At 40.4% G+C, this 27,270-nt stretch overlaps 2 protein-coding genes across 2 annotated transcripts; both read left to right on the forward strand.

The window, feature by feature from the left end:
- Positions 1 to 6,199, forward strand: crx (cone-rod homeobox). Its single transcript, XM_077547289.1, has 3 exons — positions 1 to 370; positions 1,514 to 1,665; positions 2,757 to 6,199. Exons 1-3 carry the CDS (start codon positions 274 to 276, stop codon positions 3,393 to 3,395), a joined length of 888 nt encoding a protein of 295 aa, XP_077403415.1. The 5' UTR covers positions 1 to 273; the 3' UTR covers positions 3,396 to 6,199.
- Positions 6,200 to 17,634: 11,435 nt separating this feature from the next.
- Positions 17,635 to 26,870, forward strand: kptn (kaptin (actin binding protein)). The gene is made up of 12 exons (XM_077547391.1): positions 17,635 to 17,921; positions 18,184 to 18,266; positions 18,337 to 18,421; positions 18,511 to 18,565; positions 18,732 to 18,810; positions 19,039 to 19,112; positions 19,626 to 19,732; positions 22,301 to 22,405; positions 23,596 to 23,659; positions 23,761 to 23,896; positions 24,092 to 24,265; positions 25,215 to 26,870. Exons 1-12 carry the CDS (start codon positions 17,720 to 17,722, stop codon positions 25,365 to 25,367), a joined length of 1,317 nt encoding a protein of 438 aa, XP_077403517.1. The 5' UTR covers positions 17,635 to 17,719; the 3' UTR covers positions 25,368 to 26,870.
- Positions 26,871 to 27,270: the final 400 nt, after the last annotated feature.

Genomic DNA, 27,270 nt, shown 5'->3' on the forward strand with positions numbered 1-27,270 from the left:
CATAGTCAGTCCAGCATCCTCTGCTCTAACATCAAGGCAACCCCGAGGCCGCTACACCTGTGCGACAACTCGAGGGGAAAAAAGAAGAAGAGTTCGGATGATGCTTCCTCCAAACTGAACGCTACAAAGTTACGTTTTTTCCCTCTAAAAAAGCGCAGGTTTGGAATCACGGCGATTCAGTGACTCTTGGCCCCTGCTGAGGTCCTCGGCTGTTGCGTTGCGTCCATCCCACACACAAACAAGAGCGTCGGGATTTAAGAGGCTGCAGTCAAGATGATGTCCTACATAAAACAACCTCATTACACCATGAACGGGTTAAATTTGCCCGGCCCGGGGATGGACGTGCTGCACACAACCGTCGCTTATCCGTGTAAGTAAAAAACAAACAAACATGTTTTTAGATAATTTTAATTGTGCTTATTAGCTTTTCATCAGCTGTGAAGGACGTAAATAACCACAAGCGCATATTTTAATTGTTTGATGCTAAAAGCTGCAAAGTGATAAGAATTATTGACTTGGATTCATGTACTTGTAATTTCATATTGTAGCCTATTAAGTGATTATATTTTGTTGTTAAACTAACAAAATAGTACTATTGTGCAGAACGGGCTTCTTTTTTTTTTTTTTTAAACATATGCCTACTTGGTCAAAAGTTATTATTATTATTATTGTTATTATTATTATTATTGTTATTATTATTATTATTGTTATTATTATTGTTATTATTATTGCTGTTGTTGTCCCTCCCGTTACTTGTTTCTGGAAGAAGAAAAAAATTCACGGGGCGAAATGACCTGCTGCGTGTTATCCATTAAAAAAATGTTTAAACAATTAAATAACATTAAAAATATTAAATGAAAACCATGAGTACCGTTTTAAAATTTAACGTGGGTCGCATAGAAGGTGAAATTGAAGCTTGCCATTTGTTTTAGACAAACATTCAGGCTAATATTGAAAATGAAAAGCAGATTCGATATCGTGCGTCAAAACTGTAAATCAGATGAGGTTTAACGCGCTTCTATTTTTATTTCTATTTGCCCCTGCAGTCACTTTTCCCGGAGTATGCATTCAGTTAAATGTCGCTTGGCATGCGACTGAGACACTCATCGAGGCCAAAACCTTCTCACGTCTTCCTCACTTGACTCGTTCTGAAACAAATACTCTGAGGCGTTTGGCCGTGGCACCCCAGAGGACAAATAATAGGGGACATTGACTGCGCAAACTAAACTTGAACGAGTCAAGTTTTTTCTCCCTCTCAGGGGGAAACTGACACCGTGAACTTGAATATTTCAGTATAATGAGCAAATAGTCGCGAAACGCTCCCCACAGCAAAGTCAAGATCACTAGAGGAGATTTCCAACTGTCTGCCTGTTTGTTGTCACGCCGATATGCTTAAGGAAAACAATGGAAGGGAGGGGGGGGGGGGGGGAATAATAGCGAGTACGTCACGTGACCTTCAAGACGCACATCTGTGGCCTGACTAACACGTCTCGTTTTATCCTTTCATCTGCAGCCACGCCCAGGAAGCAGCGAAGAGAGCGGACTACCTTCACTAGAACGCAACTGGACATCCTGGAGGCCCTGTTCTCTAAAACCCGCTACCCAGACATCTTCATGAGGGAGGAAGTGGCACTCAAGATCAATCTGCCTGAGTCACGTGTGCAGGTAGAGAGGGGGGGGGGGGGGGGTGTTGCAGAGCCAAGAGGGAGGCCATTAACACTTTTACCACTTAAATACATTGAATAATTCCGAATAGTCTGTACCAGTGACAGAATTCTAGTAATAACATTGTAATTGCAGGTTGATAAAAATGTAATTTTAAAGAGGGGTCATTGTTATAGGAGCGATCGTAATAAAATTATTTATATATTAAACACCTAAATACATTGAATAATTCCAAATAGTCTGTATGAGTGACAACATTTTAATAATAACATTGTAGTTGCAGGTTAATAAAAATGTAATTTTAAAGAGGGGTCATTGTTATAGGAGCGATCGTAATAAAATTATTTATATATTTAACACCTAAATACATTGAATAATTCCAAATAGTCTGTATGAGTGACAACGTTTTAGTAATAACATTGTAGTTGCAGGTTAATAAAAATGTAATTTTAAAGAGGGGTCATTGTTATATGAGCAATCCTAATTAAATTATTTATATATTTAACATTTAAATACATTGAATAATTCCAAATAGTGACAGAATTCTAGTAATAACATTGTAATTACATGTTGATAAAAATATTTTAAAGGAGTCATTTTTATAGTAGTATCATAATTAAATGATTTATAAATTTGTGTGGTTGACTCATTGTCCACATCTATGTGTGTCCTGGTTGGCAACCAGTCTCAGGTCTGAAAATGGAATGAAAGTGGAATTTTGAGTTGCTTAGGTTTTCCTATTTGTACTCTCATATGGTTTTTACATCTTACTGTTTAAGAACTCCAGTCTGTCATGTGTCATAGGGTCTCGAAGGACTGACATTTGATCAATGTCACATACAAAAATTATGAGACTTGCTTTGGATCACTTCCTCTTTTTTTTCTTCTTTTAATTTTTTTGTTTGTTTGTTTTTTCTTGTTTTTTTTTGTCTTTGTTTATTTTTATTTGTTTTAGTTTTTTTCCTTGTTTTTTTTGTTTTGTTTTTGCTTTGTATCACTTCCCTAACACGTGGTGGATCAAAAAAGACTAATAGTGGACCAAGCAGGCCGGCAGGGCTTCCATGATGAACCCTCTCCTTGTGTGTGTCCAGGTGTGGTTCAAGAACCGGCGTGCCAAGTGCCGTCAACAGCAGCAGCAGAGCAGCGGCCAGTCCAAACCACGCCCTCCCAAGAAGAAGGCCTCCCCAGTGCAGGAGGCCAGCGCCCCTGATCCCGTTCCAAACCCATCTGGCTCCTTCAGCCCCTCGTCGACCCAGCCAGGCCCTGGTCTGGTCCAGAGCTCTGGCACAGGAAACGCTGCTGTGTCCATCTGGAGCCCGGCCATCTCACCCCTCCCTGACCCCCTGGCCTCTTCCACAGCCCCCTGCATGCAGAGGCCATCACCATACCCGATGAGCTATGGCCAGCCATCGGCCTACGCCCAAGGTTATGCCAGCACCACCTCTTACTTCACAGGCCTGGACTGCAGCGCCTACCTGTCCCCCATGCACTCGCAGCTATCGGGCACTGGGGGCGCTCTTAGTCCCATCACCGTGCCCTCCATGGGGGGCTCCCTAAGCCAGTCGCCCGCCTCACTGTCCTCACAGGGCTACAGCACCGCCTCCTCCCTGGGCTTCACCTCGGTGGACTGCCTAGACTACAAGGACCAGCAGGCCTGGAAACTGGGATTCACTACAATGGACTGTCTGGACCATAAGGACCAAAACTCCTGGAAGTTCCAGGTCCTCTAAAATACACCACAGAGTGGAGTCCAGTTTGCTAGTGTGAAGTGTGCAAAGTAAATTCTGTAGAGCAAATTTTACTCTAAACAAAATTTATTTGGTCCCACTCTAAACAGAGTAAAATCTACACTAGAAAAATAGTAAAATATTCAGGGTCAATTTTCCTCCAATTATTTTTAGTGTGTGTGAGAGAATTTGCCTATCCCATGAAAAAATCCTATGAACTCATTCAAACCCCAAAACGTCTAAATACATTTTTTCATGGTTTTTTTATGCTTAAGCATACAGAAGGCTTTGATACAGCTTCTGACAGGAGGAGGTCGCTTAAAGAAATGGTAGTTATTACAAAAAACGGCCAGCAGGTGGCAGCAGAGTATAAGAGATCAACCAGGCAGTGAAAATGGCTGGTAGAGAATGAGTCAATTTTGCAAGGAGAGATTTTGACTACATTTTACTAGTTTATTATTGTTATTTGTTTTAATTACACATGGTTGAGGAACAAACTCATAACCTTCATCTTGGGAAACTGCAACTCTCCCCCTGAGCTATGCCACTCCTACTCATACACACAGTAACACTAAAAATACTTTGAGTACTAATTTACTCTGAATATTTTACTCTCTTCCAAGTGTAAATTTTACTCTGTTTAGAGCGGGGCCAAATAGACACTGTTCAGAGTAAAATTGACTCTACAGGATTTATTGTGTGCTGCTGATTTTTCTTTTGTATGTTTGTCTTTACAGATTAGTGTTGTAGGGAACAGGCACGTGCATAAATATTTTTTGGGGAAGGTGCTCAAGTAAAAAAAGAAAAGAAAAGGGCACTCATCGTCAAAATTACTCAAACAAGTAAAAACAAAAAAACAGTTGTATATTTATGTATTTATTCGTATTAACTAGGGGTGACAAATTTAGTGCGTTAATTTTGAGTTAATTTAAAGTTCCCTTAACACCACTTTTTTTTTTTATGCGCGATTAATGACCATCTCTTAATTGGAAAGCCTGTACTGGGGGAATTCCAGTTGCAACGTAGCAGACACGTCCGAACAAAATTTAGAGTAATAAATGTAATAATAATGCTTATATTTGTGGAGAGTGCGGATCAAGTTATATTTTACAATTTTAAAAATGTGCAGAATTTCACAAGCTACTTCATATTAAAGATTAGATAGCTCTTAATATGAATGACCTCAACACAAATCAATATCACATTCATTTTTTACAGTAGAGTACATTTTAATAATTTTAACTCAGTTTTATGAATTATTGTGAAATTACTGTATCAATGTCTAAAAGATGCAGCCATATTTCTATTAGTTTAAAATTTTCTCCACTTTTATGTTAACAAGAGTATGGAAAACTAAGAAAAACATTTTTACTGTACATTTAGAACAGATCTAAAATTTGCGATTAATCGTATGCTAACTATTGAAGTCATGCGATTAATTAAGATTGAACATTTTATCGGGTTATGGGGCAAGGCGGGAGCATTTAATCACCGCAGATCTCAAAAAGGACTCAAAAATGTCTTTTTGACATCAAAGCACTTGGGGCAGCTGATGACAGAAATGCTTGTTATTGAAAATATTGATGAATGAATGGAAAAAAAGGACTGAAGGGCCGGGTGCCTAAGCATGACTTGGGTTCTATCTGTGCACGTGCCTGGTAGGGAAGCTTTTCACCTGAATGCATTTGGACAGCAGATGTTGCCAGACTACAAACATATTTTTGAACCAACAGATCAAAAAGCCTTTATCAGTTTGTAGGAGGCCTGCACATGAAAACACACTCTCCTTTAATAACGCGACTGACTGGGCTAGGTAAGGAGAGCTGCGGGTGTCTGGACTTTCAATGTATTTTGGATTTCTTTCTTTCATTCTATGTAATTTGTTTGCATTCTATATATTCTTGAGCGTTTGTGTTCTGTTCTACAGTGTTTGCGTTTAGCGTCATTGTTCGAATTCGTTTGATGAATGACATTTAGGACTTGCTGTTTTTAGTTGTGTGTCATATTAAAGTGGTCTACTCTGTACACATTTGTGCACTGATAATCCTTTTTCAGGAATCGACTATACGCTTTGAGATGAATTGTTCCAGTTAAGATAGAGGTCATAATGAACACGTCATGTTCCGGTCAGGTCCAAAGCGTCATGTTCGTCATTTCCTTAGTCTGTCTTGGTTATTTTAGTTGATCTGGTTCTGGGAGTGTCCCAATCCTCTTAGCCTCCCTTCAGCAATGCCCTAAGTGAATTACTTGGGATTATTGCCCTATGCTCCTCTCTTTCTGTCTCTGTCACCTCGTCTCCTTCCTTTCCCAGCTCTTTTGCTTTTTCCCTTGCCTCCTTCTGTTTCTTTCCGTTTGCTATCCTTTCTTGTGTTCGCATGCGTTCTATGAGTTTATTGAGTCTGTAAAACTAAATTGCATTTGACAGTGGCTCAAACACGAGCACATATGAATCTCAGAAGTCCCCCTTCTTTTGACCCTTGCCACACTCCTCCTCTGACAATTTGGTAATCCCAACATGACCTGATTACTACCACGCACAAGTCCAATATATACAACAATATGTTTATGTCACAAACGCCATCCGTCCAATCCTTACATATCTGGATATTTTGTTAAATTTGTTCAAAATTCGAAATCTTGATTGATTTCTATTGTATTTTATTATATAGATGTGTAGAAGAGTTAATTTATTTGTTGATTTGAAAAACAAAACAAAACACTAAATGACGTGGATGGATCACGCCAAAGAAATGTTGGATGTAATCTTCGTATGAATAATAAAACCATATTCTATTTGTTGCTTTGTATGTTGTGTGACTATTTTTGAACATTTTCATGATGAATTGCAAGAAGAGAAATGGATGACTAGCACTTCAAAGCATTATTTTTTTTTGCACTCCACACTGACTTAATCCCACACTGTGCACGATGTAATCTCTTCCGACCTCCCTCCCTCCCTGTGTGGTGTGATTGGTTAATCCCTGCATCTGTGCACCCTGATTGGTTAACCTCTCAAAGAGGGCACATTACATTTGTGCTACCCCCCACCCCCCTCTCTACACACAGAGGGATAGACAGACATTTGTACTGTAATCCTGGGGAGGAGCAGATGTGATGGGGGAGGGATGCACAGTACAGAGCAGGACGCTAAATTTCTGTGCACGTGCTAAATATATTGCAAAACAACAACAGGCAGGTATTCAACAATAAAAGACAACAACTACAATCTGACAAAATTAATAACGAAAATGTCATGAAAATTGGCCAATGAAAATCAAATATTGTTTTTGAATTGTGAATTGTGGTCCAATAGAATTATTATATAAAAAAATTTAAAAACAGCCATGAAACACCGAGTAAACATAATGAAAATAATTTGAGCGTATGGGACATGTTCAACCAAGATGTGTCCTCCAATTAGCATCACAGATATCTTCAAATTGTAATCAGTCAGTCGGTCTATTTAAATGTCGCTAAGTAGTCGCTGTGCTGTTTGCTGGCATGGTGTGTGCTACACTAAACATGGACCAGAGGAAGCCAAGGAGCGAGTTGTCTCAGAAGACTGGAAAGAAAATTATGGACAAGAATGTGACATGTGAAGGCTATGAGACCATCTCCAAGCAGCTTGATGCTCCTGTGACTGTGATCTTATATTATTCAGAAATGTAAGCTCCATGGGCAGAGATGGGAAGAAACAAAGAACAAATTCTTTGGTACTGTACTTGAGAAGTTTTTTTTCAGTATTTTGTACTTTCGTGAGTATTTATTTTTTAGACCAATTTTTTTTTTTTATCCGTTACATTTTAACATGACTGTCTGTACTTTTTACTTGATACATTTTCAAAACAATGTCGTTACTTTTGTTTTACATAAATGAAAACGCTGAAAATAATAGACTTAGAAGAAAAAGTAGCGTCAATGTCTCCTGGATCCGCCTATCATATCAAGCGTTATATCACACATTGCAAACTGCAGTCCTGTAGATTGTAGAAGTTACTTGAACTGCAGCTGATTCCAATTGACAGGATCGTTATCACTTTTATGAGGAGCTTGCTGATGAGCTGATCATGAATCAGCTGTTTTGAAGAAGGGAAATATCCAAGACCTGCAGGACACCGGCCCTCGAGGACCGGATCTTGCCATCCCTGCATTATACCTTACATCCCAGCTTGTAATTGACTCTACGTCAAGCTATGACATGACATGCAATTGGCTGGAATAGGAGGACACATGATGTGGGATGCTGATGATCACATCTGACTTGGGAATGGCAGACTACAGCCTGGATTTGAGGACCAAATAGACACAGAAAATCAATTACGTTGACATTTACAATGTTGCCAAGTGGGAATTGAACCCATGCTGCCTGCAACATAGTCAATCAAGTGAACATCGTCAGTGATTCAACTGGTTTGGATGTTATGACCAGGGGTGACAAATCCAGGTCCAGAAAGTAAAAACCTTGCCACAGTATGGCTTTAGCCACGGGTGCTAGCTAGCTAGCTCTCTAGCTAGCTCCACGGGTGCTTGTTTACCTGCTAGGGAGCTAGCTAGCTAGCACCTGGGGCTAAAGCCAAACTGTGGCAGGGTTTTTACTTTCTGGACCTGGATTTGCCATCTCTGGTTATGACAAATTCTAGTCTGGTGTTCCAATGCATGAATGTTACTATAGGTATTGATACCATATTTTAAAAATCTGACAATGATACCTCTACCTTGTGTGGAATTTTGTTTGGGTTTTTACTCTGACTTCCTCCCACATTCCAAAAACACTCATGTTGTCCATACACTCTAAAAAGAGAATGGCGTAGCTGCCACGGACTTCCGGTTTCACACGTCAGCGTCGTTTCCGGCCACTGATGGCAGCGTTCTAACACTCGCACCCCCACTACTGTGCCCCCAAACCGCGCACTCCCGCCCATTGGCGTCTCAACTCTCTGAAATGCTTCGGACAACTGAGACATACTACCCACTCGCACCCATCGACGGGAACGCGCAACCGAGGGGCACAAAGGCGGAAGCACAAGGACTGGGTCGCGGCCCACACGTCGCAAACAAGAAACGGAAACTAAGCTGATGTGTGAAAACCAGGAAGTCAGAAGTGCCGTCTCCTCCGTGACATTGTTGTACAACTTAATTGAATTGTTTCAAGTGGTAAGACACGACTGAATAAATTAATCCCAAATTAATATATTAAGTTTAATTAACTCAAGTGATTAAACTTAATGACCTCATAAATAATTAAACTTAACAACCCAGTGTGTAGTCCTTAGCGCCATCTAGTGGTCAAAGAATAGCATTAGAAGCACAACAGGACCACGCACACTACGGTGGCTCAGCAAGACCACACTCCACATGCCTACCACCAATTCTTATTTTGCGTGAGCAAATGAGCATCTTGGTGAGCGACACGACTTGGCAGCTGTGTGAAGCCCGGTAAATGACGACAAAAGACCGAGCGAGTCGGAATTAGCTGGAGCAGCTAACAAGAGCGGCTAGCGGGAGGAGCTAGTAAAAAAAAAAAAAACTAGTAAAAGCTTGCGAGAGCAAAGCAGAAGGTGAGAAGCGACGGGTCTGAATCATGTGAGTTAGTGACGATCACCTGTAGGCCCCAGCTGTGGAAGGTTAGCGGTGGTCGACCCATTGGGTCCGACACCCGGTCTAACTACATTCGCAAAGTTGAGCATTCGTAGCAGGAAGATGGTGGTGAAACATGGCAGCTCTAGTAAGGTGAGACTACAGCCATGTAATATAATTAATGATTCCTAGACCTACAATTATATATATATATATTTAAAAAAAAACATTTATGTGATACAGCATATTTTTTTGCATACTATTGACGTAAAGACTTTTTTTTATATTTATTAGTAAATTATTACTTCACCACGGGATGGCGCTAGGGATCACTGACTGTCCCTTTAAAGCAGAGGTGGGTGGGAGTCCTGCAAGTTTTGCATGTTGCCCTTCTCCAACACAGCTGATATATGATCAGCTCATCAGCAAGCTCTGCATAAGCCTGACAACGACCTGTTGATTGAAATCAGCTTGGAAGTGAGAAACATCCAAAACCACCCATCTCTGCTTTAAAGAGACAGTGTGTAGAAATGTTTGAATTTTCGATGTTCATTCATTATAAAAGCCTAATTAATTTCAATACCGGGAGTCCTCGAGTTACGACCAGTGTCGTTTCGACTTCTCGGCGCCCGTGCCTCGTCCGTAGCACTTACTACTTACTTACTTTTTTGGGTTAATTTCCCACAGTAATTACACCATTTTGAAGTTATTTAAAGTTGTGTTTTGTTACCTCCAGCAACGGACGTCCATCAGCAGGTCGGCTCGCCATCAGTCGCGTCACACTTCTGTGTTTAAGTTTGAATTAGCCACTGACCTTAATGTAAGACTGGATAGCCCATACACGCCCGTGCAAGCCGTTGAAGACACAGGGCGGCCATCTTGCTCCTTCCATCTCGCGAGCAAACTACTGTATAAACTATACGGTATACGTACAGAAAAGACATATACAGCCCGTAGGCAGTTAGTATAAGGCCGGGGGCGGGGTGGGGGGGGCAGGGCGGTCACTATTTTTAACAAGTAAAAAAATTTTTTACAAGTAAATGTTATGTGCTGCTTTGTAGACCCCTTTTTCTTTTTCTTTTATCGCTCAGTTCTTTAGACCCCAATATTAGATTTGGCAGCGGCATCTTTGGTTGAATTACAGTTATATTCTTTAATAAAAAAAAAAATAAACAGGTTTCTTCCTGTAAAAATCATTAAGCATATAATTTATACATGTATTTAAGGCAAGTTGTAAAATGTCTGAAGTCCTCTTGTTTATGTTTAATAAATTTAAAACATCATAAATCATGCTGTTTCTACTAAGTATTGTCTCAAATGTTCCCCAATTCCGATACTGTAAATATATAGGATTGTATGCCGAGAAACTTTTCTTGGAAGGAGTAATATGGCAGCCTCGCAACTTCAAAAGTCTTGGCCTATCGGCTATCCTGTCAAATATTCAGATCAGTGGAACTTGCGTCGTTCTTCCGTCCGTCAGCAATAAATGTCCGTGCGGAAACATGAAATATTGGTTCCGGCTCTTCCAGGTCGCGCAAATATGCTTTTTTAAATTACTGTATAAAGTATTTTGATGTAAATATCAACTTTAGTGGTGCAATACAACTTAAGTCAAAATTTGGGTTACATCGCCACGATTCCCCAGCGTAGGAATGGAACTCCGCCGTAACTTGTGGACTCTCTGTAAAAAAGTGTTCTATCATCACATCACTGCACATTAAAAAAAAAAGTATATAGTACTGTCAGGCGATTATATATTTTTAATTAATTACATGATTAGTAATTAATTAATATAATTCATCGATTTTAATCTCATATATGCTAAAGGTCCCCAAATAAAGAATTTGAATTGTAAGACATTACGGAAAATGATTTTTTACACAAGGTACAAATCATTGTTCTTGTTAACTCATTCACTGCCATTGACGGCTATAGACGTAAAAAAAATCATTTGAACTATTTCTATTAGTTTAAAAATGTTTCCACTTTTGTTAACAAGAGTATGAATACTAGAATTTTTTTATTGTATATTTAGAACAGATATAAAATCGTGAGTTAATTTTTTATATATATATTTTTTTAAAGGAAAGATTATTAAAAAATTAGGGGCATCAGGTGATAATTTTTGATTGTAATTAATCGCATTACTTCACTAGTTAACTCACAATTAATAACACATTTTATGTATTCTAAATGTGCAATAACATTTTTTTCTAGGTTTTCATACCTTTGTTAACAAAAGTGGAAAAAAATGTTAAACTAATAGAAATCGTTAAAATGATTTTTTTACGTCTAAAGGCGTCAATGGCAGTTAATGAGTTAATAGTCCCGTTTTTGTCCTTATACTGTAAATAAACTTGCCGTTCTAATGTCCAAGTAAGCTTGCCTCACTCTCTTGTGTTGCACTCGCGTTCATGTCTGTTGTTACCCTGCTTTTGACTTGTGGCGCAGGTAGGAAGTGACGTGCCACTGCAGCCTACAGGTCACGCAATGGGCCAAATGTCAAATGTTTGCGTAGATTTCACTTCACATTCATGGAACCTGACTAAATTAATCCACAGGCATCATTAGCATCCAAATGGCAAGGGTCATTGTTGAATTGGCCAAAAGGGCAGTTTGAAATTAGAAAAGCCAAATGGTAGAGCTGATCACACCTGTGTTTGGATGTTAATCCAGAAGTAACCAAAACACTTGGAGGCAGTTACTGCCTCATTGCAAGTAAATCCAGTCATGGGGCTGCCCTTTGGGTATTCTATGTAGAAAAGTCAAATGGCTTGGCTATGGGACTCGTATAGCGTTAATTGGGTTAATTTTCACAATGCATTAATTGTCAGCATAATTAATCAATCTAATTAATGCGTTAAACTGACAGCCCTAGTTGTATGTAATCGTAGGTCTAGTAATCGATAATTATTTTACATAGGTCGCGCCAGAATTTACAGGCGGTTGACATGTTTTGATGATAAACCTTTTGTTAAGGTGGCAACAAGTTGATGTGTGAATTGTTACTGACATCTGGTGGACAGAATGATAGTTAACAGTTTTTGACACAAACTTGTGGGGTTAAAAGCAAATGCAGCAGTACATGCAAAAAAAATGATTGGAATTGCATGAACATTAGAGTTTTAGTTTTTATGAGGTAGATGTCTTTTATTAGGATTGGTTTGAATTTCAAAGACATTTTTCTTTCAGGCAAATGCATAACATTAAGACGCTCCCTCATTACTCTCTAATGAATGCCGTGCTACTCGGGATAGTCGTGTTCTGGATGGTTGGTGGATAGACACCCGTCATAAAAAGGCTGCATACTCAGCAAAGGGTTGCTCAGACTGATGTATTTGGCATTGAGTGAAACGATATACGTTATGTGTGATTATAGTGAAAAACAAGATAGTGGCAAATGAGAGTTTTTGTTTCTTCTCCTGCCTTCCCACCCAGTGAATATGTTTGATCCGTCTAAACGAGAAATGTATTACGTGATACGATGATAATGTGTGGCCAAAATGACTTATGGGGTGCAAGATGTTCTTCTCTGAAGAGATTGCATCTGGCTCTAAAATCTGTGTAGTCGAGGATTATTTGAGAGGAACATTTGGTTCTACATTCAGGTCGCTTTTAATTAAATTGGATGGTTTTCAGGTACAAATGTATGCTCTGAGGCTTTTAAAAGCAAACACACAAACAGTGGACGTGCGGTTAGCCCCCCACCTCTCTTGCATTACAGAGGATCCACTGCCCTGCTGCATGCCAAACTTTTAACGAGAGTGGTTAGTGCGTCACTAAAACATACAATGATGAATGAAGCAAATGTACTCATCATTACCTATATCATATTTATCCTGTTCAATTCAAATAGATATAGCCTACATATATTTTGAAATGTTTTTTTTATTTTACTAATATTTGTATTACTATTATTATTATTATTTTACTTCAAAAAAATTTGCATGTGTGTTGGGCCCGTGGCAATGCACCCTTTATTGATCAGCTGCCATTGATTCAGGGTCCTCTAGCTGACCCATGAATCCTGCACCCATGGCCAGCCCTAGGTGATTTGGTGCCCTAAGCGAAAGTGTAGATTTGACTCTACATACATGCCTCTACCCTGGGCCCGTTTTTCCTCCTCCTCCTTTCGCCGCTTTCTTAATGCAGTACCTGAGGGCTTGGACCTTTTCATTGTAAAGTTTTTTGATGTATAGACAACGACATAAGCGAGCCCTCCATTTATCAGTAGCGCTAACACTCTGAGGTGATGTGCGACCCCTCCCTCTACCTTCACTGTAAACAGCAGCAACAGGTCAGATTCAGGTGTCATATTTATTTGGACTAGAAGTCATAAAAAAATAATTATTATATAAAATATATATGTGGTATAATATAACATATACAAATAATGTAATGTAATAATGTAAAATAAATAAAATATATATACTCTATAACATTTTGTAACATCCTCGGTCGAAATAAAGGTGGTCTCTCCAACTGATCCTCCAACCTTCCTTTGTGTGAACACACTTGCCATTACAAACTTAAACGGTATGTTTTGTGTATCCTTTTGTTTAAGTAAAAATTTGGGTTACATCGCCACGATTTGCCAGTGTAGGAACGGAACTCTGTCGTAACTTGAGGACTCCATGTAAAAAAGTGTTCTATCATCACATCACTGCACATTTAAAAAAAAAAATGTATATAGTGCTGTCAGGCGATTAAAAAAATCTAATTAATTACATGATTAGTAATTAATTAATGTAATTCATCGATTTTAATCTCATATATGCAGAAGGTCCCCAAATAAATAATTTGAATTGTAAGACATTTAGGCCATATACTAGAGTGACCATATTCCCATTTCCATAAAAAGAGGACACTTGCCTTGAAATTGTGGTACCAGTCGCAGTTACACAGTGTACTTCACCTCCTATTAGTCACGCAATACTAACCGGACATTTTCATGAATTTATAAAACTGAAAATGGCGTGTACTTCCAAAAGAGGACACATTTGTCCACCCTACCATATACTATAAATTACTTGCCTTAAATTATTACTTTTTATAGCCTTGACAATCTCTTGAGTACAATTTATATTGTAAATAAACATTTTAACCTTGCCTGTTGCCTTTATAAATACCTTAAAACAAAAATAAACCATACAGAAATACAGATTCTTAGTCAATAAAATAGAATCTTGAGCAATAGTATTGCTAAATATTTACCAAGGACCGTTAGCACACTCCAGTGGGCAAAAACGGTAACGTTTTACTATGCAGTAAATTACACAATGAACATGAAATATAGCAACATTAGTTAAACAATGAAACATTGCTCCAATACGAACCTTTTTCCCTTCTCAGCCAGGTGCTAAAGAATCGTTCACTGAATTATTTGTAAACTTCAGTTTTCTCTCATTTCCTGTGGCACGCACACGTCTTCTCTGCACTTGGAAGATGGCGCTACTAAGTACTCGGTTACTTACATCAGTTTCTACCGGTTTATGAGACATTTTCCTGTATCCTTCAAAATAAAAGTATCAACTATATTATAATAGCACAATAAAACAACGCAATTCTGCAATACAATCCATCCATCTATCATTTACCGCTTATCCGGGGTCAGGTCGTGGGGGCAGCAGCTTTAGCAGGGAAGCCCAGACTTCTCTCTCCCCAGCCACTTCAACCAGCTCCTCCGACGGGATCGCAAGGCATTCCCAGGCCAGCCGAGAGACATAGTCTCTCCAGCGTGTCCTGGGTCGTCTCCGGGGCCTCCCACCGGAACACCTATCCAGGGAGACCTCCAGGAGGCATCCGAACCAGATGCCCGAGCCACCTCAACTGGTTCCTCTCAACGCGGAGGAGTAGCGGCTCGACAGGGAGTCCTTCCCGGATGACTGAGCTTCTCACCCTATCTCTAAGGGAGAGCCCGGACACCCGCGGAGGAAACTCATTTTTGGCCGATTGTATCCGGGATCTTATTCTTTCGGTCACGACCCACAGCTCGGGTAGGAACATAGATTGACCGGTAAATCGAGAGCTTTGTTTTTCGGCTCAGCTCCTTCTTTACCACAATGGACCGATACAGAGTCCGCATCACTGCAGACGCTGTACCGTCCAAACGACCCTCACTCGTGAACAAGACCCCAAGATACTTGAACTCCTCCAGTTGGGGCAGGATCTCTTCCCCGACCCGGAGAGGACACTCCACCCTTTTCCGACTGAGGATCATGGTCTCAGATTTGGAGGTGCTGATTTTCATCCCAACCGCTTCACACTCGGCTGTAAACCGCTCCAGCAAGAGTTGGAGATCACAGCTTGAAGAAGCCAATAGCACCACATAATCTGCAAAAAGCAGAGATGCAATGTTGATGCCACCAGAGAGGACCTCCTCAAAGACTCGGCTGCGGCTAGAAATTCTGTCCATAAAAGTTATGAACAGAATTGGTGACAAAGGGCAACCTTGGCGGAGTCCAACCCTCACTGGAAACAAATTTGACTTACTACAGGCAATGCGGACCAAACTCTGACATCGGTCGTACAGAGACCGAACAGCCCGTATCAGGGGGCTCGGTATCCCGTACTCCTGAGGCACCCCCCACAGGACTCCTCGAGGGACACGGTCAAACGCCTTCTCCAAGTCCACAAAACACAATGTGGACTGGTTGGGCGAACTCCCATGCACCCTCGAGGATCCTGCCGAGGGTGTAGATCTGGTCCACTGTTCCACGGCCGGGACGAAAACCACACTGCTCCTCCTGAATCCGAGATTCGACTTCCCGACACACCCTCCTCTCCAGCACCCCTGAATAGACCTTACCAGGGAGGCTGAGGAGTGTGATCCCTCTATAGTTGGAACACACCCTCCGGCCCCCCTTCTTAAAAAGGGGGACAACCGCCCCGGTCTGCCAATCCAGAGGCACTGTCCCGGATGTCCACGCGATGTTGTAGAGGCGTGTTAACCACGACAGCCCCACAACATCCAGAGCCTTTAGGAACTCCAGGCGGATCTCATCCACCCTCGGGGCTCTGCCACTGAGGAGCTTACCAACCACCTCAATGACTTCGACCCCAGAGATAGGAGAGCCCACCTCAGGGCCTCATATGTCTGGCCCACCAGACCCTGCTTCCTCAAAGGAAGAAATTGAGGAGGTTTTTGAAGTATACTCCCCACCGATTCACGACGAGGTCAGCAGCACCCCATCTCCACTATACACAGTGTTAATGGCGCACTGCTTTCCTCTCCTGAGACGCGGGATGGTGGACCAGAATTTCTTCGAAGCAGTCTTCCATGGTCTCACCGAACTCCTCCCATGTCCGAGTTTTTGCCTCAGCTACTACCGAAGCTGCATTCCGCTTCAGCTTGATGGCATCCCTTACCGCTGGTGTCCACCAGCTGGTTCTATGATTGCCGCAACGACAGGCACCAACCACCTTACGGCCACAGCTCCGATCAGCTCCGATCAGCCGCCTCAACATTGGAGGCGCGGAACATGGCCCACTCGGTGACCCGCGTCCGGGCAAGGGAAACTGCGATCCAAAATTGTCATTCATCATAGGGGTTTTCTGAGCCATGCTTTGTCTGGTCCCTCACCTAGTACCTGTTTCCCATGGGTGACTCTACCAGGGGCATGAAGCCCCAAACAACATAACTCTTAGGCTCATTGGGACACGCAAACCTCACCACCACGATATGGTGATGACTCACGGAGGAGCAATTCTGCAATACAAAAATGCAAAACCAAAAATAATAGCAGGGTCATTTACATATTTTATTTTAGAAAACCAGAGGGTATTTTTTATCTTTTTGTTTGCCCTGCAATTTGGCGCCCCCTCCACTAGATGGCGTCCCACCGACCGCCAGCCAATCACAGACAAACAGGGCACAAATGGACATATAACCAATCACCCTCACATTCCCACCTATGCACAATTTAGAGCAGGAATGAGAATTTTTTTGAGAATTAAAATGTTTGGCATTTTAATTTATAAGTTATAAGAAGAGTGTAATAACTGTTCACTACTAAGACATCGCTCTGACACCTGCGGGCGGTGACGCTAAGGTAGGAGAAAAGCCATGTCCCTGGACAGCAAGCAAAATGAAAACAAAGGATGCCGGCACAATGTGCTTTAAAGCATTTTTGATTGATCATTACGTTGAGTCTCTTAAATTTGTAAATAATAAGAAAGGTCAAAAGATTTTGAGTTAAAATTATTGCCTCATAAAATCGGTTGAAAAATTAGCAGGTTATGACTTAATTTCAACGTCAATGAGACGTCTTTTTTTCATATAACTTTATTAAACAATTTCAAACAGAATACAAAAACAAATTGTAAACACTACACAAACACGTTATTAATACAGGAAAAACAAACAAACAAAGAAAAACAGCCAGGGGAATATTTAAATGAAAACATAAAAAAATAAAAAGAGCATAAAGCCAAAGTTCTCATCGCTTTCTTGTAATGTGACTGTCTTTAATGGAAAGGTTGTCCCTGGTAACATGGCCGCCACGTAGACACGTCGGTTAGCCGATCTGATACAGTGAAGAAGAAGAAGACGACGACGACGAAGAAGAAGAAGAAGACGACGAAGAAGACGACGAAGAAGACGACGAAGAAGACGACGAAGAAGAAAATTTAAAAAAATATATAAATAATTATACACAAGGTATGTTGTTGTTTTTAAGAGCACTATGGGACGGGAGTAGCTATTAAACTGGTGACGGTTACTACTGGGCAGCTTGTTGACGTCTTACATCATGTTCGGAGAGTTGTATCCTTTCGCAGAGGACAGTTTTAGTCGCTTCTCCTCTCAGAGTAACATTTATGGACTGTGTCAGGCCGGGGAACAGGAGCTGCTCGCGGCTACACTCAAAGGGAAGGTGGTCAGCTTCACATATCAGGAACTGCAGCAGAAAATAAGACCCGTGGCCAAAGAAGTTCAGTTCACCTACATACCAGGTAGACCCGAACGACTTAGTCCAATATGTGGAAAATATGCATCAAAACCATTTCAACGAGATATATTTGTGTGTGTTTTTGGCAACGGCATTAAATTAAATAGCAATCTGTGGTTTACCTTGACATGAACTAATCAGTAGTGAACTTCCCTCCCAGCATTAATAAAATAAACCCTTTTAACAGTATTAGTACACCCATTGACTTTTGTATATTACTTACTATGTGTGATTTATTTAAATAAATATTCTTCCTGTCTAATTAGTTGATGCAGAGATTGTATCAATCGATGCGTTCAACAAGTCTTCACCCAAAAGAGGCCTTGTGGTGGGCATCACATTCATAAAGGTAAATATAGCATAAGACACCATTATTTTTGCTTGAGTGGACAATTTAAATCAGTGTAATCTTCTAACAGGACTCTGGTGACAAAGCTACCCCCTTCCTGAATATCTACTGCGACTATGAGCCTGGCTCAGAGTTCAACCTAGAGTCAATTGCACGTGAGTCATCCTGTGCCCACTTAAACTCAATCTCCCTCCCAAATGAAATTATGCGTCATAAATTTATGTTAATCTGACTGTCTGGACAGAAAGTTGCCTAAATCTGGAGTTGCAATTCACGCCCTTCCAGCTCTACCACACTGAGTAAGTTTCAATATATTGTTTTGAAGATTACTGTTTTCTCTCAAAAAATGCTAATAAAATAATACTAGCAAGGCACTTTAGAGCCACATCTATTGTGATGAGTTACGTTACTTATTACAGATATTTTTTTGCCATAACTCATATATTTGTTTATCCTCTTTATTAGAGTTCACAGTGATGATGGAGGGAGAGAGACGGTGTTTCTGCTGAGTGGTCATGACCAGAGGATACACCTGTACAAGGAGGTCTGTGCGCGTGTGTGTGCGTGTGTGTGTTTTGGGCTCTTTCAATGATAGTGATCTCATATTTGGACAAGATGTTTGGCGTAACGGGTTAGATAAGTGTATTAGCACAACTTATTTCTTCTTTGCTGATTTGTAGCATTAATTCATCAATAAAATGTTCTATGAAGTATTGTTTGGTCCCATTAGAATTTTTTAATGTACATTTATCTTTTTTTTTGCTTTCAACAGAATGCTTCACTCCACCAGTTTGAAGAGCAGCCCGTGGAGAGACTCTTTCCAGAGCTACAGAACTTGCCCAGCAAGTTAGTCTAACTTTTTTTGGGGGGGCTTCTGTGTGTCCACACGTATGGTTTAGTTTTGCAACAATTATCAATAGAATATACTAAGTTTCATCATTATTCACAAACCTATTGAAAACACTGAGGAAAAGAGCTTGTTGCAACATGGCTGATCTCTTATACTCTGCTGCCACCTGCTGGCCGTTTTTTGTAATAACTACCATTGTTTTAAGCAACCTATTCACATTAGAGGCTGCATAAAAGCCTTCTGTATGCTCTAGCATAAAAAAAAACACGCCATATAAATATGTTTTTGGGACCATGGCAATATTTAAAATAGAACGTTTTTATACGTTTTTGGGAGTGAATGAGTTAAAATGCATCATGGCCAATGGCTAAACATCTTATGAGAACAAGGATGCAATTTGTTAAAGAATAGACTGAACTAGAACAGCAGTTTTTGGTTTTGGTTTCTTCCTTACAACAAAGTTCACATTCAGTTTTTTCTTGACTGTTGTGTCTCCTCCCTCCTCAAAGTGTGCTATGGATGGACATGTTGTGCATACCTGGTGGCCGAAGACTGTCTGCATTTGGCTGCCGGAACGGCTGTGTTGGACTTGCTCTGGTCAAACAGCATGGGCCAGGTGACGCAACACCAAGAAATGAAATTCAGTCTCTGATTTGGCCTGGTTCAACTACTCACAATATTTGGGTTGAGATATTTAGTGGGGTGGTTTCTATGTGAATCAGCTCTACTGTTTCCGAAAAGGGTCATAGAGAACGAGCCCTGCGATGGGAATTTGTGAGCTGTTGATACAAATCTATTGTAATGGGGAAGTTGCCTGAAAATGGCAGCCTTAACATCATACGGAGGGATAATATACCCAGAATGAGCAATTTAAGTGTTTAGGATTGGTGGACCACACCAGACATTAGCATTGGCATCAGACATTTTTTCTAGTGATGCACCAAATATTTGGCCACCAAAAATTTTCGGGCAAAAATGTGCATTTTTGGCCGAAATAAAATTCTAATTCAAGAATACAGACGCTCCCCTACTTACGAACATTCGAGTTACGAACAACGGTACATACGAACATGTCTGCGCGCATGTCAAAAAATGTTCGGAAAGAGATGCTGTAAGTTAGATTTTGTATTGCGCACCTTTTTCCGAGTACTGTAGTGCTTCTTTCCGCCGCTAATACCGACGCTTGGCGCTGTGAGAGCTCACCCAGCATTGGAGGCTCAGCAACGTGTCGAGGAGGAGGAAGAAGAAGAAACGCCTGTCGCTCATAGATAAAGCCATCGCACTCTTCGAGCAGCAAGACCCAAATATTGAACGTTGCACATAGGTTGCAAATAAATTGAATGATGCCATACAGTGCTACCGCATCATTTATGATGAAAAAAGAAGAAAACTGTGCAATCGTCGTTAGATCGCTTCTTTCGGCCAGTTTCTAGTAAATCCTCCAAGGAAGATACTCATCAACCCTCATCTTCTTCTCCTGGACCCTCAACTTCTTCCTACATTGAAGTTACGGAGGAGGAAGTAATTTTTGAAGCCCATTCCAGCGACGACGAAGAACCTCTCATGATATAAAATCCTCCTCTTCCTCCTCCTCCATCAAATCCTTAAGCATCGAGTACATCTTCCAAAAGTAAGTTAAACTTCATTTTATTTATCTTATTATGTACATGTACATACTGTGTGTGTGTCTCTCTCTCTCTCTCTAACATACGTAGTACAGTACTGTACGTATTCTCTTTAAACATAAATTATAATACAAAATATAGCACTGAAGCAACTTACGAACAAATTCACCTTACGAACGATCGCTCGGAACGTAACTCGTTCGTAAGTTGGGGAGCGTCTGTATGGCTGTAAGAGGATGTTGTGGTGACGCAAGCAAAAAAAACAACAAAAAAAAACAGCTGCAAGCGTCAGCTTGAATTAAACACCAAACACGGGAGTTGAGTGTCCGCCTTGCTGCTTGCTGGCGTTTAAGTACCGGCAGCTTCATTGTGCACACCGGCGAAGGAGAGGGTCGCTTGGTAAACTATGTTGAAAAAGAGAGCGCTGCAGAGTACTGCACTACAGGTGAGCCACTCTTTCTCCTGCAGCGCCTTCTTTTTCTTTTCTTTTTTTGATGAGAGCCCTTCGAGCGCTTCCACTTTTTCACTTGCATTCTGGTGGCCGTGCTAAATACTTTAGCTAATGTTAGCACTATTGCTATCAACAGTTTTAAACAACTAAACACCACTGTCTCCGGGTGACCACAGAACTGTACAGGACACCGTGTGTGACTTTGCAGTCCGTTCCCAAAGCCGTTTGCGAAGAAATTTATTTATTTTTAAACGTTGGTGAATATGTGAATGTGCCGATTTTAAGTGTACCGCGCCGTGTCCTGCTCCAAATAGCCTACAAATGCGTCATCCGCACCGCACGCATCCGTGCCCGCTGGTGCGAAGTACTGTACATTGACTATAAACTGCAATGGGCTCTTTGCACAAATCCACTACTTCCCGAACTCGATACCACTCCTTCATTTCCTGTCTTTCATGATTGGACAAACTGGTGTTTGTGGCCAGCTGTGTCTGGCACATTTGTCGTCGTGGTTACTGAGGTCAGGCACACCTGGATTAATCAGTTTGTCCAATCATGATAGAAGATCAAAATAGAAAATTAAGGAGTGGTACTGAGTTCAGGGAAGTAGTGGATTTGCGCAAAGAGCCCATTGCACCGCCAGAAAATTATCCGTTGCTCAACCCGCGTTTGGTGTTTAATGTACCATTCGCCAACATGTCTCTGATGTCTGTGGTGTGGACACATTTCAATTTATATTGTGCTTTGTTAAAATGGCCGTGCTAAATAGGCCTAAACATTTTATAAGAATTCTATAATTTTAATTATTTATAATAAATGCAATGATAATAAAAAATGGGTATCATTTTTTTCGGCGTTTCGGTTTTCGGCCATGCATTTCTCATTTTTGGTTTTTGGTGTTGTCCAAAAAGTTTCATTTCGGTGCATCCCAAAAAATTTTGGGTGTTTTTCTTACTGTCTAATTCTGAATGCCTGCAAATTCTCAAAAGGCAATTTACACACTGTTGTGGGGATGCTCAGGGTACATAACCAACCAACAATTATTCTATTTGTGTTAGTTAAAGAGTACACATGTTTTTAGTAAATTGATACATTGTGTTTTGAACAGAGGTTCTGCAGAGCTGGCGTGTTGAGTTCGACAGTCCAATCTCTATTGTGCTGCTTTTCCCTCTCATCGGCCAAACAGAGTCGGACCTGCCCAGTGGAGAAAAAAGTATCTAATTTAAACATTTGTCACATTCTTTGTGTCTTTAGTCCTTTCCATTTCAATGAGCAATCAAATCAAAAATACAAAAAGAAAAATTGAACATACTGAATTTAAATGTAATATTGAATTGGTCAGATTTACGCAACCGGTAAGTTTGGTAACGATCATTAATATAGACACTGTAATGTGTTAGCTTTTTAGCCACCACAATCACTTGGAAACACAACTTGGATTTATCAAATGATCCTTCAGCCATATTATATCAAGGACGAACGTGTTATTGTATTTCTGCGTCATTTATTACATTTGATACAAATGATAGGCTGTTAGCGTCTGTCCACTTGCATTGTTTTCAACTCACTGATGTAGTAAACTTGGGTAAATCACTACAACAATGTTATTTTCATTCTTCATTCAAACATTGTACAAAGATGTACGAGGAACTTTGTGACGTGAAGTATACAAGGTATAAATTCATGTGTCAATAATAAAACCATTCTTACTTGTTTGCAACTGCTGCACTGTATATAGAGTAGATATTTGAAGGAAAAACACTCCCAAAGTTGATGCTAAACTTCCGGTTAGCATTTGACTGGGATCCTCACTCCGCTATTAGTGCTAGGCTAGCGATGTTTTAAAAACAAAGCATGTTTTGTATTTAAAAACACAGTGGATGTTATTCTTATTGTCGTGTGTTTAGTTTTACAGTTAACTGCTTAAAGGACGCTTGGGAGACAACGGAATAACCAGAATAACATACGCTACACACTTGCTAGTTGCTAATGCTACGCAAGCAAAATGGTGCATTTAGGATATTTTCACAGCATCGGAAATTTCTATTTTCTTCCATTATAACATTAGAAGGGGAAAATAATCGGCCATTTGGCCCAATCGGCCGATTGTTTTGGCCCATAATTGAAGGGGACTCATCGGCCAATTTTTAGCGTCGCGTGCCATACTTCAAAACAACGTCCTGCAACGTGGAGAAGTGTTGCATTCATGGTGTCAAACACTATAGGAATTTATGAAATCTGGCAAACCAAGATGGCCACTGCCTCTTTTTTTAAATTAACAAATTAATCAGTCCCTTTTTCTCATTGATTGCCAGTTTAAAGGGGAAAGAACGAATGATACACAGATGTGTCCACTACCATTAAAATGGATACTAATATTGAAAAGTCTTTATTTCTTTTCAGGTTTCGGAGTGGAAGGCTACAATCTTTTAGTAACTAGCACAATAGAGATGGCAGTTGTCTACAGGTGATGATCTCATCTCATTTGTCATGTTTTGGTCATGAATGAAAAAGTACCACTGTACACCAGGGCCCCTCCCAAATGCATCATCGTTTTGTGTGTCCCAGAAATGTCCATGAGAGAGGCTTGTCCCAGTCGCTATGCCTCACTGACAGTGACCAGTGGGATGCGGTGCTTTGTGCTCTGGTTATCGACCTGGATTTTGATGGGCAGAAGGAGGTGCTGCTGGGAACATATGGACAGGTTCAGAAAGTTAACACAAGTCTCCACATGTGTTCTTGTCAAAAAATGTACTGTAGCATTGTGCGATTGACTGGTGACCGGTCTAGAGTACTAGGATAAGCTTCAGCTCACCTTTGACCCAAATGCGGTCACACAGTGTAAAAAATGGATGTTTGAGAGAAGGTAGATGAATCTGTTTTCCATCCACCTGTGTAGGAACTTCTCTGTTATAAATTCCATCATGGGGCAGCAGGAGAAGAAGAACGCTTTGAGTTGTTGTGGCGACGAAGCTTCAAGAGTCCTTTGCTGTCAATCATCTACTTAGACCTGACGGGGGACGGTTTGAGAGAGCTGGCTGTCCTCACGCTGAAGGGACTGCATATCTTACAGGTACGTACGTGGCACAAACCACTCAAGAGATTTATGATTGTAATAAAAGCCACAGCGATGCCAGTGTTCGTTCTGTGTCGTTGAATTTCTCACCGACGCAGCACGAAAGTGCAAAAGTGTATTGCTGCCCTAAATGGTTACCTGGAGAATAATATCCAATATGGTGCTTCTAAAGTTGGGGACAGACCGTTCCAGAAAGCTGTGTAATCTCCAAATGCTGTCTATTCCTTAATAAAGAATTTAATGTTTTCTGTAAATTGTCAACATCATAACAACTTGAAACTGTACAGGCAAAATTTTAAGTCACATTTTAACTCACAATTTTAAAATACCATAATATTCACTAATTGGAATTGTTATATAAACACATGGTCTGGTCGCAGTAAATAGAATGTGAGTCTTAAATTTACTTGAACACATTCGTCTTGTCAATGTTTATATCAGTGTAATATATTAAGTATATGGTTCAACTTTTTTTAGTCATCAAACAACAGACCAAATGGCTAATTTTCTTACATTGCCTTAAATGCGAGGGACATGCATTCACAAAATTGTTGACAACAATCTGTTGTAAAGGGTTGGGTATGCTGGAGCTATGTGTACATTTAAAAAAGAAGAAGAGTGGCCTTATTGTAAATTCATTGGAGACCTATAGTGCTATATTGCACTGAGCAACCAGGACAGACACTGTATGGCAATTGGCAAATAGCAATAAGCTCTCCAGACAATCGCAGCGCACATTTAGACAACAAATCCCATTCACACATACGGGCAATTTAAAGTCTTAAACCTAATGTGCATGTTTTTGGAATGTGGCAGGGAGCCAGCTCCAACAGACTAGTTAGCAAGGCCACCTTACATTGAACACACCTTCCAAATATATTTCTTGGAAAACAGATGATGGTCACGTAACTCGGGATGGAACTGTGTGTTCTCTGTTTCATTGTAGCATAGTCTGACCAGCACTGCTGATCTGGTCCTGGAGCGTCTTGCCAGGAGGGTGGCAGCCCTGTCTATCAAACTAAAGTCAACCGACGGTCAACATACCCATGAAAAGGATATACCCAAGGAGGACTTCACACTACATACGTCTTCAAATTAACAAACTGTGTTTTGGTGTTAAACCGTCACAATTTTACAAAAGATGTATCAATATGTTTGCCATTTAATTATGTGCTTACAAATGTATATAATAATAATAATCTGACCCCCCAAAATGTTTTGATTCAAACATGACTTTTAATGTGCATGTGCTTTGTCCAGCTCACAGAAAATAGATTTTTAGTGAAGCAGCAAATCGGTCAGATCCAACATTCTGGCTATCATAAATATTAAACATAATTAGGGACGTGAGAAAAGATCATTATTTCAGTGTTCATACGTTTTTTAAACATTTTTGTTTGACCCAGTGCTGAGAGCAATTTCTATTGAAAAATATCTCGGTAAAGTTTGGAGAAGACTGTACAAGATTGTGTAAGTGCATGTGATGGCCAGCAAATGGACTCCAAGGTGCAAGGTGTACAAGCTGTATATTTGTTCAATGGGATGTAAAAGCGTTGAGACCAGACATTTACTCTACCTCTACATGTTTTATAGCCTTTTCATGGGCCTTCTAGTGATTGTTTTTGTTGTCAGAACAAGTCACAGTTTATTTGGCAAATGAAAAGTAATCACGAACCTACAGTATGCTACAATGGTAACTACGAGTTAATCGAGTTACTTGGCTTTTTTTTTTTTTTGCATTGCATTGCATTGCATTGCATTACAAGCACAAACGTGACACGAGTGAGCACACACCAGAGTCACTGTCCATTGAATTTAAGCATATACAGTTGTGATACAAAAGCTGTTTTATTCTGTCCATTCATTTTAATTATGTTTTTACAGTAGGCTATGTTTTTAAAATTCTGTGCAGTCAGGTTTCCTTCTGGATTCCAATTTTGGTTTGAGCCTTACTCTGTTAATCCATAGGGGTACCCCCCCCCACACACACACACACACTTTATCCTACAAAAAAGTATTGTGACATCTTGCAAGAATGCCACCAGCAAACATTATTTGGTATCTCACCCTTTTATTTATCTTGAGTAAGCTGCTACTGTTGGCCGAAGCCGTAACAGAAAACAAATCACGAGCGGCGAGCAAGAAACACACGCATCCAACCCGAACGTAACGTCCATAGCGAGACATGTGTTGCGTTTAGAAACACTCGGACATAAGACCGCTAAACAGAAATGGGCAACACCGGAACACATAACACACCAAGTTCGTTACAGTATAAATATTGCTTGTCCAACCAGGTAGCCACAAGCAAAAAAAATTGACGTATGAGGTTTTGGCCCGACAGCGAAATACACTAATAAAATGGGCCAACATTCTCACTCACCATTCTCCAAGACTGCTCAGTCCCAGTATTGGAAGCGCGTTGTGTAGCTCTGAGTACTCACGGACTGCAATGATTATCTTGTCTTTCTTGCATTGTTTCTCCATGCTACCTGGACATGACACAAATTATTGTTGCCTCTCTTTTAATGAAAGAAAACCCCTCAACTGATATTTATTGAAACTTACAAAAGTAACAATAAATAAAACCCAATAAAATGTATTTAAATTTAAACAATCAAACTTAGCCATTATTTTTGAGTTGTCACTCAACAGATTTGTTTATATATATACAACTCATGAAAATGGCCTAGACAAAAATGATGGTACTCATGACTTTTCATATTTTGTTGCGCAACCTTTTCGAGACAATCACTGCAATTAAACGGTTTGTGTTAGTGTCATAGAGACTTGCTTGTGCACTTGTGAATAGGTATTTTGGCCCAAACTGCTTCAGTTGTCTTAGTTTTGAAGGGTGTGTTGCCCAAATCATTTGGGTGTTTTTGGTTGTGTGTCAGGTCATTAACCTGTTGGAAGACCCATGACTTGTGACTGAGATCAAGCTTTCTGACACTAGGCATTACATTTCTCACCAGAATGCCTTGACAGTCTTCACATTCCAT

The sequence above is a fragment of the Vanacampus margaritifer genome, chromosome 16 (assembly GCF_051991255.1).
Source record: "Vanacampus margaritifer isolate UIUO_Vmar chromosome 16, RoL_Vmar_1.0, whole genome shotgun sequence".
Classification (NCBI taxonomy): Eukaryota; Metazoa; Chordata; class Actinopteri; order Syngnathiformes; family Syngnathidae; genus Vanacampus; species Vanacampus margaritifer.